The 16,009-nt window shown below is 42.1% G+C and overlaps 1 protein-coding gene across 6 annotated transcripts in view; it reads left to right on the top strand.

Moving 5' to 3' along the window:
- FAT3 (FAT atypical cadherin 3) overlaps window positions 1–16,009 on the top strand; it is a 419,023-nt gene that overhangs the window by 394,628 nt on the left and 8,386 nt on the right. For 2 of the 6 annotated variants that reach the window (XM_056328389.1, XM_056328383.1), the window contains 4 exons: window positions 6,691–6,844; window positions 7,853–8,508; window positions 10,641–10,754; window positions 14,399–14,458. In XM_056328389.1, the coding sequence (XP_056184364.1) occupies window positions 6,691–6,844; window positions 7,853–8,508; window positions 10,641–10,754; window positions 14,399–14,458 (984 nt within the window). The remainder of the gene's footprint in view (window positions 1–6,690; window positions 6,845–7,852; window positions 8,509–10,640; window positions 10,755–14,398; window positions 14,459–16,009) is intronic. The other 4 variants (XM_056328385.1, XM_056328386.1, XM_056328384.1 and 1 more) reach the window with 3 other exon arrangements.

A 16,009-nucleotide genomic window follows, 5' to 3' on the forward strand; every position in this document is an offset into this window, starting at 1 on the left:
TTTCTTACAAAAACCCTACTGTGCTTTACAAGAAAATTAAGAGAGAGAAAGAGAAAGTTCAGATTTATAGCTAATTTTAAAAGGAAACAGTCAAGCAGAGGTTACCCAACATTATAACATGAAAGAGTTGCTGGCTACATGCCAGAAATCAAAGGGACCATGTCTAATTTACATGTAATTTGCATAAATCGATCATCTAAACCACAAACCTCCATAATAGGATTCCTGTTGTGAGATCATCCTTTCAATAGAAATGCCTACTGCCCTGTTCACCAGTAACAAAACTCTGCCTCTGGTTACCTTCCAGTTCATCCCCAGTTATGGGAACGGGGTAATGTGACGACCCTGTTTGGGGAACGGCTGAAGCGATGCTTTGTATGCACTAGGAGTGTGTCCGCGCTGCTGCTGCTGGGTTTGCACAGGTAAAGCCGCAGCAACTTGGAAGGACCTGGCTCAGGGACTGCGCAGACCTGCAGACCCATGGCAGAGGTGTCACCCCACAAGGGGAGCTGGCGCAGGGCTCATCGGCCCATGCCTGGTCTTTCTGTCTGACCTCTCTGCATATTGAACAGGAGGACAAAATGGGGATCTTATCCTGCAGGAGAAAGCACAGATAGCTCAGATGCTGTGAGACATCACTGAGAGTACACAATAACCTGTCTGCTTTCAAAACTGGGTTTCTGGGTCAGCAGAAAGCAGCCACAGCGTGGACCTCTGCTTGCACTCGGGTGTTCCCAGGGGTCCGAGTCAAGTCCAGTGGCAGCAGTGTGTGCTCAGTGCTGTCGGCAGTTAAAGAGAGGGTACTGTGTGGCTCGGGGACCCCACAGGATGATCCCATGCCTGCTTAGAAAGGGCTGGGAAAGGGGGACGAACGGTCACGAGGTCTGACAGCCCAGGATCCTGACTCCTCGCAGTTATCTACAGCTTTAGGACAATTTTCTTGAGAGTCACTGGAAACCACCACCTTGAAATACAGGCCACATTCTTCCAGACTTTTCAGTCCCCACCCGTAAGTATGAGTCAGTAAAGCTATTTTTAAAGAAAATTGTTAGCATTTTGAAATCTGACAAACAGCATGACTTTCAGAAACAGCTTGGCTCTTTCGCCTGAAATTTCCCAAGAAAATTTAACCAAGTGTTTAAAGTGTGGTTAAGCTATAAGCTGCTGAATATGAGGTCTTAAAATGGGAAATATCATACAACCTTAATAACAGAGTGGTGTTACCAGGACTGCCAATAGTAAATGTATGTTTATCTGCATGAGTAACAACATGAGCAATCACAGCGATACAAAGCTGTGCTGTAATAAAATGCAAACACAGCGCCAAGGTTTTCAACCACACAGAGAAACCTCATGCTTGTAAAGCCTACAATTATAAGTATAGTTACTTCCTTTTAATTTGATCAATCCTATATACATCTGGCTTTGATTGAAGTAAATGGCTTACATGAGTACGCAATTATATTTGAACATGAAACATTTGAGCAGAAATATCTACTGAGTCAAGGATTGTGGGCATAGTGTGAGGACAGAAAGTCATTACTTTCCCCTCTCCTCATTTTTTTCTTTTTTTCTTTTATTTCTTTATGAACAGAGTTAAAATCCAGAGGGAGGGGAAAACGCAACCTGGCACTTAGGTGATGGCTTTAATATATGGTTTAAAGCAGGTTGCCAACATTGACACACGGGTGTTTTTGAGGATTAGGTAGTTCAGAAGAATGACATCAGGGAAAAATGGGTAGTAATACCATAGTCATAAACTCACCTGGTCTTACTTACGTTCTTGATCTCACATTTTCACACATACAAACAAACCAGCATGCTGTAACATGAGCATACCAAATGCCCATTGGTTAATTTTTAAAAGCTTTTTTAGAAATTTGGGGGGGGGGGGGGGTGTTAATCTTTCTTATAGCTATGCTTTTCGACATCTGGATTTAAATTCCCACTTTGAAAGCATATACACAGCAAACCTTTCATAGACAACACTGGTTTAACAAAGACTGAGGTCATTTTCATACCAGCTAGTGGCAAGAGGCAATAATCCGTTTGAAGACAGGTAAGTTACATCTGAAGCAGCAGGAATATGTATGACTGGAGAACCCACAGTTCTTGAAGGTGGCCTGGTGGTATGTCTGTAAACGTACCAAAGTACAAATGCTGGGAGAGGTCCTCTTGACCCTCAGTTCTTCTCATCAGTTAACCTGCCGTGAAGTGCTATGTGAGCAGGGCCAAGGGCAGCCCTGGTTCTGGATGTTGGGTTTGCCAGGTCTAGCTGCACAGCAGGGAAAGAAACTACATGGGGAGATCAAATGCAAAAGCCAAAGCACATAAGAGATAAAAGCCAGCTCCTTTTGCATGTGATAGATAGAAACAGGAGCATACACATGTTCAAAAAAAAGAATTGGCATCAGTTTGGAACATCCTCTTTAATAAAGCCAAGGAAACCTGAGGGTAGACAGATATTCAGATGCTCAGGCTGGGAATGCTACCAACAGAGATGTTCACTGCATAACGGCATCCCATCTGGTGATGGCCCTGTGCCTGCCTTTGCCACTGTCTCTGCTTATTAAGTGCCAGGCAAGCACAGGTATAGGCAGCCTGTGTAGTGTCCTCACTTACAGCACGTTGCTCTTTGGTAAGGTCTAGGCTGAAAAGTCCCTATTCCTCTGGACAGGGATGTGCCAACAAGGCAGGAAGAGAACCTGTTGAAGTCAAAGTGAGACAGGGAGACTTAGCTACATAGAGGGGGCTTAAATTAGTGGAGGAGCATGAGAGAAGCCTTGTAAAACAGCCAGAAAGCCCAAGACTACGTGTAAACAGAAGAGGGCTATGTCTACACAATGTTTTAGATCACAAATGAGCTTAGACATGAATCTTCTGATCATCCCCTCTCACTGTGCTTCAGTTCCCACTGTGAAGAGGTGAGGTCTTGCAGCACAGGACCAGGCTCCCTCTGGATGGCTTTGAGCTGGAAGACATGTGCCAGGAGTGCAGCTAACATGATGCTGAAGCCCTGAAATGTGTGCACTGAGGGTGCTGGGTCCCCAGCACCAACTGTTTTACTCCACAGATGCACTGCCATTGCTCTGCAGGGCTTGCCTAATGTAGATAATAGCCTAAAAGGACTATATCGTTGCTCATAGCTTGTTGGTTTTAGGTCAGCTGTTGGTACAAGCTATTGTGGTGCATGCTGAGGGTCTTGTGATCCCACCCCAGTAACATGGCATATGTGTTCACCGGAGCTTTCTGTCTTTTTCCACTGGTCCCCTCTGAAGAAATGCAGTGATGGCATCACAAAAATTGCTGCCTTGAAGAACACAGATCAACTTTTTTCCAGCATCAGCGTGCAAAATGAAATACTCATATATCCTGGAGGGAACTCAGATGGACTGTATGATCTCAAATGTTGGTGAATTTCCAAGACTTTCAGCACCGCCAGTGAACAGAAGCGAGCCCTAGGTTGCATGGAAGGGTTTTTTCACTCCATGCTGAGAAGATGGGGTACTCTAGCCTTTTCTTCATCTTGGATGTGGAAAGTTTGCTTGTTATTCTTGTGCTAAACAAGTTGGAAGAAATGCACGATACGTTACTGAAATATTAGAAGTGTATTAAAAGTTCTTTGTGATACCCAAGATGCACTCGTGACCTAAAGGGTTTTCTTTATGGTTGCCCTTTGATCATTGCCATGTGGCTACGATGTGCAGTAGCAGGCAAAATTACAGCCTCTGCTGAGAGGTTTGGAGAAGCATAAAAGGTCTGGCAAGTCTGCTGGCCGAGCTGATGCATGCTGTGTACTGAGCCGTAGGATCAGCTCTTTGCTACTCCATGGATTTCAGCATACACTTGGCTGTGCTGGAGACCTCCTGGGTGAATGCTTTGCAGCTCTGAGCATGTGTGTCACGGGAAAGTTCTGTGTCTTTCGCCACTGGCTCAGAGTTGGCAGGTGTATGGCAGTGCTTCCAACAAGAGGAAAAGTCAGTGATAAATATTGCCATTTAATACTGTCTTGTTTTATTGCCTTTTTTATTTCTAACTTTGATCCCTAGACTCAGATTCTATACTGAATATTTCAATCTTCTGATATCTGAGTTCCACCATCATTAAACCAAACTCAGTCAAAAGGGTAGGCTTTCAGAAACACACTTCTCATTTTGGTCTGGTTCACCCATTGCCCCATAGAGCTCTGACCCGTCTGGAGAAATCAGTTTCATCTCTTCTTAGTATAAAATGTTAATTGAAGTTATTGCATCTTTAATGTAATCAGTAGTTGTTGATAATAATAATAATATCTATATCTATATCTATATCTATATTCCTTGGTGGTAAAAGCAATTTTTTTTTTTTGCCAAATCAGTATTTCTCAAGTTTTCTGCAGTGAATAAATGTAACAGAATATGTTCCAGAGTGAGAACCCAGAACTTAATCAGCTGAAACAAACACAAGACATGAAAAGAAAGTGATTCAAAGGCTTTGTCTTACAAACGATTGGCAACTAATAACTTAGGTAAAGAAAGCTGGCTTTTCAAGTCACTTTAAAGTGATGTAGGTCCAAAATATCAGATAACAAATAGAAGAACAGATCTATTCTGCCATTATATAAGGCAACAAATTTGTTTATTAATAAAATGTTTTATAATTGAATTAATTTGTTTTGCTTAAACTCACTGAGACCATAAAAAATATATAGAACATTACTGTAAATTTTTGAACTATAGATGTCACTGTTCAGTCATTAAGTGAAGCACTGAGACAGCCTTATTTATTCATGCTGTGATTTCTACCTACAGTCTCAGCCTTGTAATTCTTCACACTCAGATCTGTACTGGTCCAGAAAGCTGTTCACATTGTCTGAGTGAGATATTTAGAAGACACCAAAAAATAATCCCATCTTGCTGATGCTGACCAAACATGCTTTCTAGGAATCCTCAAAGTGGAATTATTTCTCTTCTTTTCTCTTCTTAACTCTGCAGCCTTGCAAAAAGAAGTGCTTCTATCTCCCTTCTTGTAGCAGGACAACGAAACAGCGTGATATTTGAGTATCTATTTCATTTATCTTCAACTAAATAGGATTGGACTCTTGACTGAATACACCAGCAAGTCTGGTTCCAAGTTTATTCTCAAAAGCCTGTCCTCATGAAAGAATTCAATTAGAGTAACTAAACAAGGTGAACTGAACCGGATAGGACATAAAAGATGTGGGAGTCTTAATGCAGAATTGCTTTTGCCTCATGCCTCTACTGGGCTTTTCCATATTGTTTCCTTGAAATTCTTTTCCTTGTAACTGTGCTGGAAATTTCTGCCTTCTTTCCTAGAACAGTGTCTTGTAAAGTAAGCTGTGGTGGTGGGTTTTTTTTCAGATGTATAGATACAGAAAGTTTTTTAAACCGTCTTTAAAAGGCTTACCACTGAGGGATCAGCTGCATCAGCTTGATCTCAAGAAATTTGACACGGAACTGAGCTGCATTCAACCATTTCAGCTCTAACTATTAATGGCAGGGATGTTCCAGTTGCTTAATATGCTGTATTCAGTAAGTATGTGAACCCCATAACTGGAGCTTGACCCTTACCTACACATCTGTTTGGGACATTTGAATTAAGTAAGTAGTTTTTTTAAAAAAAAATCAGCCAAAGTTTTTTACACATGTCCCGGAAAACATGCTAGTTCAATGATTCTTGACCGCCTTCGCTATCTCACGGTTTTCACAACCTGCATGTTTGTTGCTCTTTTCAAGTGAAAAAGCACTCAGATTTCAACATTCAGTTCACAGCATAAAGAGATGCACTGCCTCACTGGATCTCTTTGTGACCTTAAATAAAGTTATTATTAATGGCGTTGTGCCACATGAAACCTCAAGGGGTGGGGGGTGGGGGGGTGGGGGAGGGGAAGTAAGTTTGTTGTTTGATACTTGGTAGAGTGAACTGATGGGTTTAAGAACTATTTTTTAGGCTGATGTTGCTCCTCTGTTGTCAAGAAAAGTGGAAGTAGGACTTTAATCCCCTGCAGGGTCCCCCTCCACTTGAGTGGAGTTATGTCTGATGTATTGCAGCCAATGGTTAATCAGTTTTTTAATAGCAAACACTGCACATAATCAGCTCTGATTAGGGCTGACGTTGCCCAGGTCAGCTGTTGTTAGGAAGTTTATAGTTCATGCCTGGATTTTGTGCTTTAGGAAAGTGGTAAGTATCACTATCAAGGGTTTTATTACTGTCACATCTCTATTGTGTTGTCGTCATAAAAGGCAGATGTGGAAAAGCTTTTAGCTCATGTATTTGTTCTTCAGTGAAGCCCAAAAGGGGTGTGGGCTGCCGCTAACAGCAAAAGTAGTCTGCATTCTCAAAAATATTGGGGCATACATCCTTGATCTATAATATTGCTTATAACCAGAGTTGTTCATGGATGACCTTTATTAATATGTGAATCATGACAATCAGGATGGTCTGGGCTACAGCAGTTCCTCCAGTCACTGGTTGTAGACATGAGCTTCAGTTTACCAGACAACGCAGATAAACAAACTCTTGACTGGCTTCAGTGTGGACCACACAGACGTACCAGAATGAGTATAAACATGCCCATCCCCCCACAGTACAATATATTTTTTCACATAAAGTAGCCAAATGGATCCCCTTGCTTCCAGACAGATACAGTGGTAGGCCTCTGATTATTCCTCTGTGTCCCTCACCTTCCAGGCTACCAGTGCAATTGCCTCTCCCAGTTTACGGGAAGGAATTGTGAGTCGGAGATCACAGCCTGCTTCCCAAATCCATGCCGGAATGGAGGCTCTTGCGATCCCATTGGCAATGCTTTCATCTGCAACTGCAAAAATGGCCTGACAGGAGTAACGTAAGTGACCCTCCCCAGGTGGGGTATGATTTACCTAGCAAAAAATAACACAAAACTTAGTGCTTATTTCAAGTCTAACCTAATGACCTAATGGATGGAGAAATCCGTGAGGCTTGCATGTTCAGAAATGCTTTTCTGAATGTGGCCTCCTAAATTACTGTTACAGGATGTTATCTCCAGATAGTTTTCACTGAGATATACACACCTAAGTGTTAAGAGGCTTTTTGAGCCATCCCATAAGGCCTCTTGAAGCTGCTATGTAATCTTTTCTGAAAATGGATCAATTATTTAGTCATCTTAGCCCTGACATTAAAGCCTAGTTTATTGCATTCATTTTTAAAAATCCTATCTTTGATCATATACTTGGTGTAGAAACAGAAAATTCCCTGACCTGCCCATCAGCATGCTTTTTTCTCGAGTTTGTCTACTGTTGGTACTTTTTGTTCTGCCTTTTTTATAATCACATCTTCTTCTTCTTCCCATTTCTCCTCTCTCTTTAAAGTTCCTGTTCTTCTTTTCTCCTGCTTCTGTAATATTTGCTCGTTTTATCTCCAGCCCTAAATAATTTTACACAGTCATCATATCTTCTTCTTCTCTTAAATAAGTACTCTGATTTTTTAATTTTATTTTTTCTCAACCATTTTCTCCTTGAATCCTCCTAATATTTTGTATTGAATCCTGTGGGATGGTCCAAAAACAATATAAAAATGCTGAGATTCTGTATTACATTGTGAGCCTCATTTAGGGCCAGGGAGCCTTTTCCTATCAGATGCTTTAAACTCTTACTTCCTTCTTGGTGTTTCCATTTTATTGTCTTAAAAAGCTATGGGATAGTTGTAGAAAAAATTAAATACCATTAAATAATATGATAATAAAAAGATCATTTTACCAGCACCAGCAAGGTGTTAACTGCAATGGCAGCACCCTGACAAGATAACTTATGGTGGGCAAGCTGGGCTGTTTGCTAGGTGTTCTCCAAACTCCAAACTCTCCTTTTCTTCTTTTAAGGTGTGAAGAAGACATCAACGAGTGTGAAAGAGAAGAATGTGAAAATGGTGGCTCCTGTGTCAACATATTTGGTTCATTTCTGTGTAACTGCACCCCTGGCTACGTGGGGCAATACTGTGGTCTTCGCCCCGTGGTGGTTCCCAATATACAAGCGGGGCATTCGTACGTGGGCAAGGAGGAGCTCATAGGAATAGCTGTGGTCCTGTTTGTCATATTTGTGTTGATCGTCCTCTTTATCATTTTTCGCAAGAAAGTTTTCAGGAAGAACTATTCCCGCAACAACATCACGCTCGTACAGGATCCAGCTACGGCTGCCCTGCTCAACAAGAGCAATGGCATCCAATTCAAGAACATCAGGAACAGCGGAGACAGCAGGAACATCTACCAAGAGGTTGGGCCTCCACAGGTCCCCGTGAGGCCGATGGCCTATACCCCATGCTTCCAGAGTGACTCGCGGAATAACCTGGACAAGATAGTGGATGGGCTTGGTGTGGAGCACCAGGAGATGACGACATTCCATCCCGAGTCCCCCAGAATACTGACAGCCAGGCGGGGGGTGGTGGTGTGCAGCGTAGCTCCAAACTTGCCCGCTGTGTCTCCCTGTCGCTCCGACTGTGATTCCATCAGGAAGAGCACATGGGATGCTGGAACAGAAAGTAAGTACCAGTCTCACTTTTCCTGCCATAGGTAAGGGTTGCCTTCAGGGTGCAGCAGGTAAAGTGGCACTTCTAATGCTCCAACCTGATACGCTTAAAATTGTTACATTTCTCCAAGAAGTGACTTGGTTTAATTTCGAAAGGTTATTATTAAACTAGGCATACAAGACACCTACTTCTATGCATTAAGTATGACTAAACACGTTTATTTCACTTGTTCAGCAAGCACATATGAATAAGTGCTATGAGCACTGGTTCTTCAAGTGGTACAATGCAATCATCATTCTATTGGAAAAAAATAATTTGGGGCAGAATTCTCAAATATAAACTCTGCTAGGTTTCACCAGTTTGTCTCCCAAGGGAGTTAAAAACATTTAAACCTTCTGCAAGAAGCAATCCTGTTTTGCAAAAGGGACAAATGAACTAATGTTCTGTACTTCCAGTGTTTATGAAATGAAGCAGAAAATCATGCACTACTTACAGGATCACCTTTTCAGTCCATTAACTTTCCCATCTGCATTCAGTATGAGAGTGATCACAGAATTTCTGATCCCCACGCTTACCTTATTTGTGCACTGGTGGTTTCTCACCTGACAGCACAGTACCCCCTCCATTCCTGAACAAGTTGCTGGAGATGCAGCAAACTTCACGTATTCTGCTATAGGAGGAAATACCGGGTTGCTGGGAAAAGAGTTACGGCTGTACATCATCTGTCATTGAAAGTCAGAACATGGACTGGGAGAGGTTTGCTTTAGCATGTAGGGGTTTTATGAGATGTTTTACCTTCACAGTAGTTTTTCCTAAGGTATCTACAATCCCATTAAAACACAGCTTTAACCGAAACTGTCAAATAAAATTACATGATCCAGAAACTTTCATTATTATGTAGTTTTAAGCAATAGGAACTGAGGAATAGAGAAGGGAATCTGGCACTGTCTCACACCTGTGCCCAGACCTGCACCTCACCCAAGGCAGCACATTGGCTAAGGTCTTCTAGTGAAAAACAGGAATTACTTTTCATTGCTTTGGGCTATATTTCAGAGTTGTGTTGTGGTCAACCTTTTTAACCATTAAGTATGCTTTTGCTGACTGAAAGCATCAGCATGTCTGCCCCCATATGTGCTCTGTTCTGTATTCTCCTGGGTGTTTCTGCTGCAGACGCTGCTGGTATCTGTATGAATTTCTGCACAGCATGAGGCCATGCCATGGAGATGGACCTCAGCTGTCAAGGAGTGGGAAGCAGTGCAGCTACGTTACTGCAGCACTCGCTCCATCCACTACATACTGTGCTACTCAGCAGGAGCAAATCAGTCCTTACTGTATGGAGGTGCCCCATGCTGGGTAGAAATATCTACAGCAAGCAGGTGGAGAGCTGTACTTACATGTTTGCAGCACCTGAGCTTCCATTTGTAATTAGTTCAGGTACCTATCTCTGTGCTTACTGTGGAAGATAACTTTTTCTGTTACTTATTATCACTCATATAAAGTGTAGTTGGATGTGTTTATTCATGTGTATTTAATTACAGGAGAATTTATACCATAGGCTGCAGTTGCATTTCTAAACTGTAGAGTTGTCAAGACTGAATGTTCCTGATGAAAAGCAATGTAAATTGAAGCATAATCTATTATATGTCAGTGGTGGAGCCATTAAAATCTGATCCAAGGCCCACTGATATGAATAACAAGATGCACAGTAACTTTATTGAGCACTGAATGAGCCTTTAATGAGGCTCTCAAATTAGGAAATGAACAGTAAAGATAAATGTAACTGCAATCTCTTGTATAAGATGTTTATACCACATTTTTTAAGTCATCATTTTCTTTGCTGCTGAGACTACATGTCATCTAAAAAGGCAATACTGAATACAGATGTTTCTGCCTTGATTACAGTAGTGTCAGCCACTTGAGAGGCTCTTTGGGCTTCAAACACTTCAAAAGTCTAGGTATCTTCATGTGCTGCCTTCTTGATGAATAGGTCATTTCCTCTGTCTGAAGGAAAGAACTTCATTCTGACAAAAAAAACCAGTACGCTACTTGTTTCATTACATTTGTTTAAATGGCTCCATGGTATAAATAGACAAATGTGCATACCTAGAGAGTACCATTTTGCTTTGTTTTTGCTGTCAATGAAGGTAAAGGGGTTGATGACGCTGAAGAAGTGACCTGTTTTGCAGGAAGTAATAAAGGCAGCAACTCCGAAGTACAGTCCCTCAGTTCCTTCCAGTCTGATTCTGGTGATGATAATGGTAAGAACTGGTTTTATCTTTGTTATGCTGGGGAAAAAACTATTTTAACTCTCTTTGTCATATTATCAAAAACATTTAGGTGACATCTAGAAACCCTTTATGATGCTAGAAGCCAGAAAGTCCTGGGTTCAAGCCCTCACTTTGTGTCCATTTTCTAAATTGTAGGAATGTAATTAAAATCTCGATGCTTGGAGTGGTTGTATCAGCACCAAGCTTTACAGTGAATGAGAGGTATGACACAGCAGAGTCATGTTGCCAAGATACAAGTTGACTAATAGGTTGCAGGTGGAACTGTAGAATTTCTATCATTTTTTTCCTCTTGAAAGAGGATGACTTTCATGTTTCATCAGTCAAATTAAGGGGCTTTCTTTGCTGTTTGCCAGGTCTCATTCATGGGCCCAAGAAATCTCTGCTGGTGCTCAGCAGCAACAATGAGTGGATGAGCCAGTCCCTGGTGGCTTGGCCTCTCCCTGGCAATCACAGCTCAGCGAACAATAGAGCACCATTAGATCCTTGCTCAGTGCATGTTCATTGCCTGCTCTCATGTCCTACATCATTATCTCAGTGGGTGACATGGGCAGAGCCATACACAGCCTGAAAGAGGCCTACAAAATCAGAGCAAATTTGTTCCTACAGCCCATGGATGTTGAGCGGTGGGTCTGAGAAAAGGCAAGATGTTTCTGCTGGGGAGGGATGATGGATGTCAGGGAAACTTCATTCAGATACACAGGAAGAGATGAGCACAAAGAAATTGTACTTAGTTTCCTCAGCTGTCAGTTAATGAACTGTCTTGAGACTGAGTTCCTCAGTCATGTCATGCAGCTCTTCCCTAGGTACTCCTAAATGTTGGAAAAAGCACTTAAAACAAAGTGCACTTGCAGTTCCTTTTGGTTCAGCTGTGGCTGAAGCATCATGAGTATTTTTGTCAAGTTTCTCAGTGCATTTCTGCTCCTCCACCCCCAAAAATCCTTCAGCGTTTTTAGCATAATTGTTATAATTATTATTATTTTAATAATATATATTTATATTATAATTCCCTTTATAATAATTATCCATGTGGTCATTTATTGTACGTAGTTACTTTTTAGATTTCCCAAATTCTAATTAGGCTTTTCAAGCATCTGATCCTGCCCCCATTTAAATCAGTGACACGGTTCCCACTGAAGCTAGGTTGGATCTTCTGTGCTTGCTCCTTTGTTGTGAAAGCTGCATTTAAAATACAGCCTTTAGAGATAACAGTTCTAGTTCAGGGTCTAAACAAATCCATATCTTCAGGAAGAGTGAGGGAAGAAACTTAAATCATCTGAGTTTTTTGCAGAGGTCAATGCAAGACTGCACACTCTGGTTTTCTTGCAGCAGCAGGGAAGGGTTGCTGTGAAAGAGCCTAAAATATAAGTACATAAGTAAACATAAACATGCTCACATACATGTACCAAAGGGCTAACAGATATGCCCCTTGAAGCCACAAATCCTACCCATCTGTCATTTTAATTCTATGTGTTTCACATCCCTGCAGAGGTTAAAAGGTTGTCAGTGAAACCACAGCAAATGCAATTCAACATCCATGCTCTTTGGGAAGACAGGGCAGGCTGCTCCTTCTCCAAACTCCTTCCTCCAAAGCCGAGAGCAATGCCACCCGGTGCTCACATGGCTAGCAGGGAGGACATGCTTCTGTCACACCGCTGTACAAATGGCTTGCTAACACTGTCCTGTGAAACCGGTTAATCACTTCTGATTTCACACCAGAGAAGCCCTGGGACGCATCCCACTGAAGGTGTGAGCAGCCCTGTGCTTTTGAGTTTGTGTCAGGTGCAGGCAGCCTCAACTCACTCTCTCCATGGTGCTTGGGTTGAGTAGGGGTTGTCTCACCGTGCAGAATCCTATTGGATGTGTTTTTGAACATACTTTTTTTTCCCCACCTCATTTCTACTGCATTTAAAGTGCTTAGCTCCCCTAGTCTTGCTCAGAGTAGTTAGTAGTATTTTTTGTGATCAAAAAGCAAAAATACTAGCCACAATTTTTTTTTTTTTTTTTTAAAAAAAAAAGCTATGCACTTTCAGCAATAATATTTTGGAAGTCACTTTAAAGGCAAGTTACAGATTTCCACAGTAAGCTGTTTTGAATGGGGGGGATGTGACAGAAGTGTTATTTTTAGGTTACTGTTTCACTGCAGGCCAATGGATGGTTGTGCTGTTGGTAACAGCGGCTTTTACCTCTGAGCAATGATACATTTGGGTATTTCCTTGCACTGAGCTGCCTAGGGTAGAAGTTTCCCTGCCTTCTGTGAACGTGCTCTGCTCAGCTCCCACCAAAGCAAACCCTTAATTGCAATGAAGACTGTGCTGGCCCTGATTTCTGACCTTCACGTTTTTCACTCCTGGTTGTTCTCCTCTTAAAGCTTACAGCTGCCCTCCGTCTCTTTTCCCAGCCCTGCAGCAGCTATTGGCATGGAGTTACTTATTTTTTCCCTAATGTTTATTATGCATTAAGCCACTACAAGTCTCCCTTGTTCAATTACCAATGCTGTTGATAGCGTAAACATGCTAAACATAGATATAGAACATGGTTTCTTTGTTTTATTGAGGCTCTTCTTGCCAAGACTTCACAGGGACCAAGGAAATTGGATGAGATCCTTGATCTCATGCCCAAAATTTAACAAAGATGTCAAAATATTCAACATATATTTGAACGGCACTATTACTGTTAACATGTTTCTTGTGACCTCTGAGTCTGTTGGCTGTGTGAAACACAATGTATGTCTTGCCCAACGTTTCTGATCCCCTTCTTAGCCTGCTCCAAAGCAATTGGTTTTCTCATATTTAAAGACAAAGGGACAGATCCAGTGCCCACTGAACCAGACCTTTCCTTTGGTTTTGGTAGGTTTTATTTCAGGTCCTCAAAGGCAGGGGTGTTATTTGGTCCAAAATGCAGATCATCTAGAGGACCACACGTTGTGGGTCAGCTGGACTCCACGTTTAACAGTTGCACAGTCTATATTATTTCAAGGGAAAGGTATGTTTTGGTAAAACACCTGCAGAATACACACAAAGCATTTGTGAAAATAATCTGTCAATCACAGATCAAAATTTGAACCAAACCTACTTGAACATGTCCTCCTAATTACAGCAGTACTGCTTAATGTCCCAGAGGTGTTACACGGCACAGCACAAATAGCAAGTAAGTAAAACATTCCTCTTAGGAAACAGATCGAGCTTAGCACCGTTTCGGATGGCGTGATGGTCTAAAAGATAATGATCCCTTGGAGCACATGGCACTGTCTCTGGAGGCCTTTAAGCAAGAATGTATTAGAAATTAGTGTCAGGTAGACAAGATACTGCTTTGGTTAATTGAATCAGCTGGCCCGTCTGCTTGAATTTATGAGGTGATACACATCATCCCATATGCCTTTCTGGAAATGCTGGTTTGGAATTTATCACCACTCTGAAAATGTATGGGATTATCTGAAGTGAAATGTCCTGCAACCCACTGCATAAATCATGCATTGGTCAGCAGCCTTTTATTTTTTTTTCAGTGTCAGTTCTGTCTGAGAGAATTTATTGTGGTAACATATGATGTGTGTTTTAAATACTAACCTGAAGCTGTCCTTCCCCTCCCTTTATTTTCTGCTTTCCCTCCCCTGCAAGCTTCCATAGTGACTGTCATACAGCTTGTCAACAATGTTGTTGACACTATAGAAAATGAAGGTATTTAATTTTTTTTCTTTCTTGTTATGCAACAATGCTTCCTGTTTTCATTGTGAAACATTCCAGCAGAACCTCACTAATCTACACTGACCAGCAAACCTGTGGCAGGAATCGGGTTTTGCAGATCAGCATGTTCACCACCAAACATGAAAACGCCAGAGGGATGTACAACAAAATATCTGTGGGTAATTAGAGGTGGTAGAAAAGGTGTCAAGGCCTTCATCCTCCTCTGCTCAAGTCAATGTTTTCGCTTGCTTATTCCCATTGCCTTCAGAGAAAAGGATTAGGTTGGTAATGGAGCCAAATCATTGAGATTGTCCTGGCTGCTGAGACTAAGAAACAGAAGAAGACAGAGGAAGGCTGTAAAGTATCCCAGGCTGCAGCAGGGCTGGGTTATGCACTCCAGCGGGACCACACGGAGAGGAGAGGTGGCTGCTTTCTCCCAGTTAACACTGTCAAATACAAGATGTGTAGGCCCAACTCCAAGGATGCCCCATGGCAAGGCAGCACTGCCTGCCACTGCCTTTCCCCTGGGATTGATGTGCCCACTGACTAGAGCATGGCAGTTGGGTCCAAGGACCCAACACTCAGCTCTGCCACTGACCTCCTGGGTAACCTCAGGCACATCGTGTTACAAATGAACTGTCTTCCCTACCTGTAAAGCGAGAATATCACTGTTTTCCTCTTCTGTAAAGCACTGAGGAAATGTGATGCATGATAGATAAACATTACTTTTATTTTTTTACAGAAAATTTATCTTATCCTTGGCAAGATGTCAACTCAACATCAACTCAGGTTATCCACAAGTCTAAAATTTCATCTGTCTTTAGCAAATTTAAGCCAGGTTTTGCAGACTTCAGCTACTCCAGTCTGCATGATGCTTCAAGATGATCAAGTAAATTATTTTTGTGAAACAACTGACTTTTTTTCTTGAGTCAGTTTCACTGCCATTTTGAAAAGCACTTCTACTGCTACCTAGTGATGGTACTTGACTATTTGTCTGTAGTGTATTTACTGATTTCCTGAAGTGTGAGAGTGCCATTCTTCTCACTATCAAATAAAATGAACGTGCCAAGCTTAATTCAAAATGAAAGTCCCATTCAAAAAAATAAGAATAACCTTGAAAAGACACCACAGATGCGTGTAAATGGCCTTGCCTTCCTAAAGGAAAGCTCAAGCAAACACATTGGTTCCCGGTCATGCTTTACAGGTCAGAAAAAGCCAGTCTGGCAGCAGTTTCAAGAGGCTGTCACTGAAAATGCTTTGCCCGCTTCCCAGTTCCTCCTACGAGACCTATGAATCTGGCATGTTCTGCAGCAGAGCTGGTGAAAGCGGTGAATAGTTAGCCACGTCGGAGTTCCCGGTGCATGGCAGACAGGATCTCAGCTGCGGAGCTGCGGGAGGATGGGGCTTCTTCCCCAGGCAGCTGCCCGAGGTTGTGCGAGTCAGCAAATTAGCGAGGTTCTCCTGCATCCTGAAACCACACAGCTCAGAGGGACCCGACACATCCCGGGTGCAATGTCATTACACTGACCGAAAGACAGCAAAATC

Source organism: Falco biarmicus, chromosome 2, assembly GCF_023638135.1.
Source record: "Falco biarmicus isolate bFalBia1 chromosome 2, bFalBia1.pri, whole genome shotgun sequence".
Lineage (NCBI taxonomy): Eukaryota > Metazoa > Chordata > Aves > Falconiformes > Falconidae > Falco > Falco biarmicus.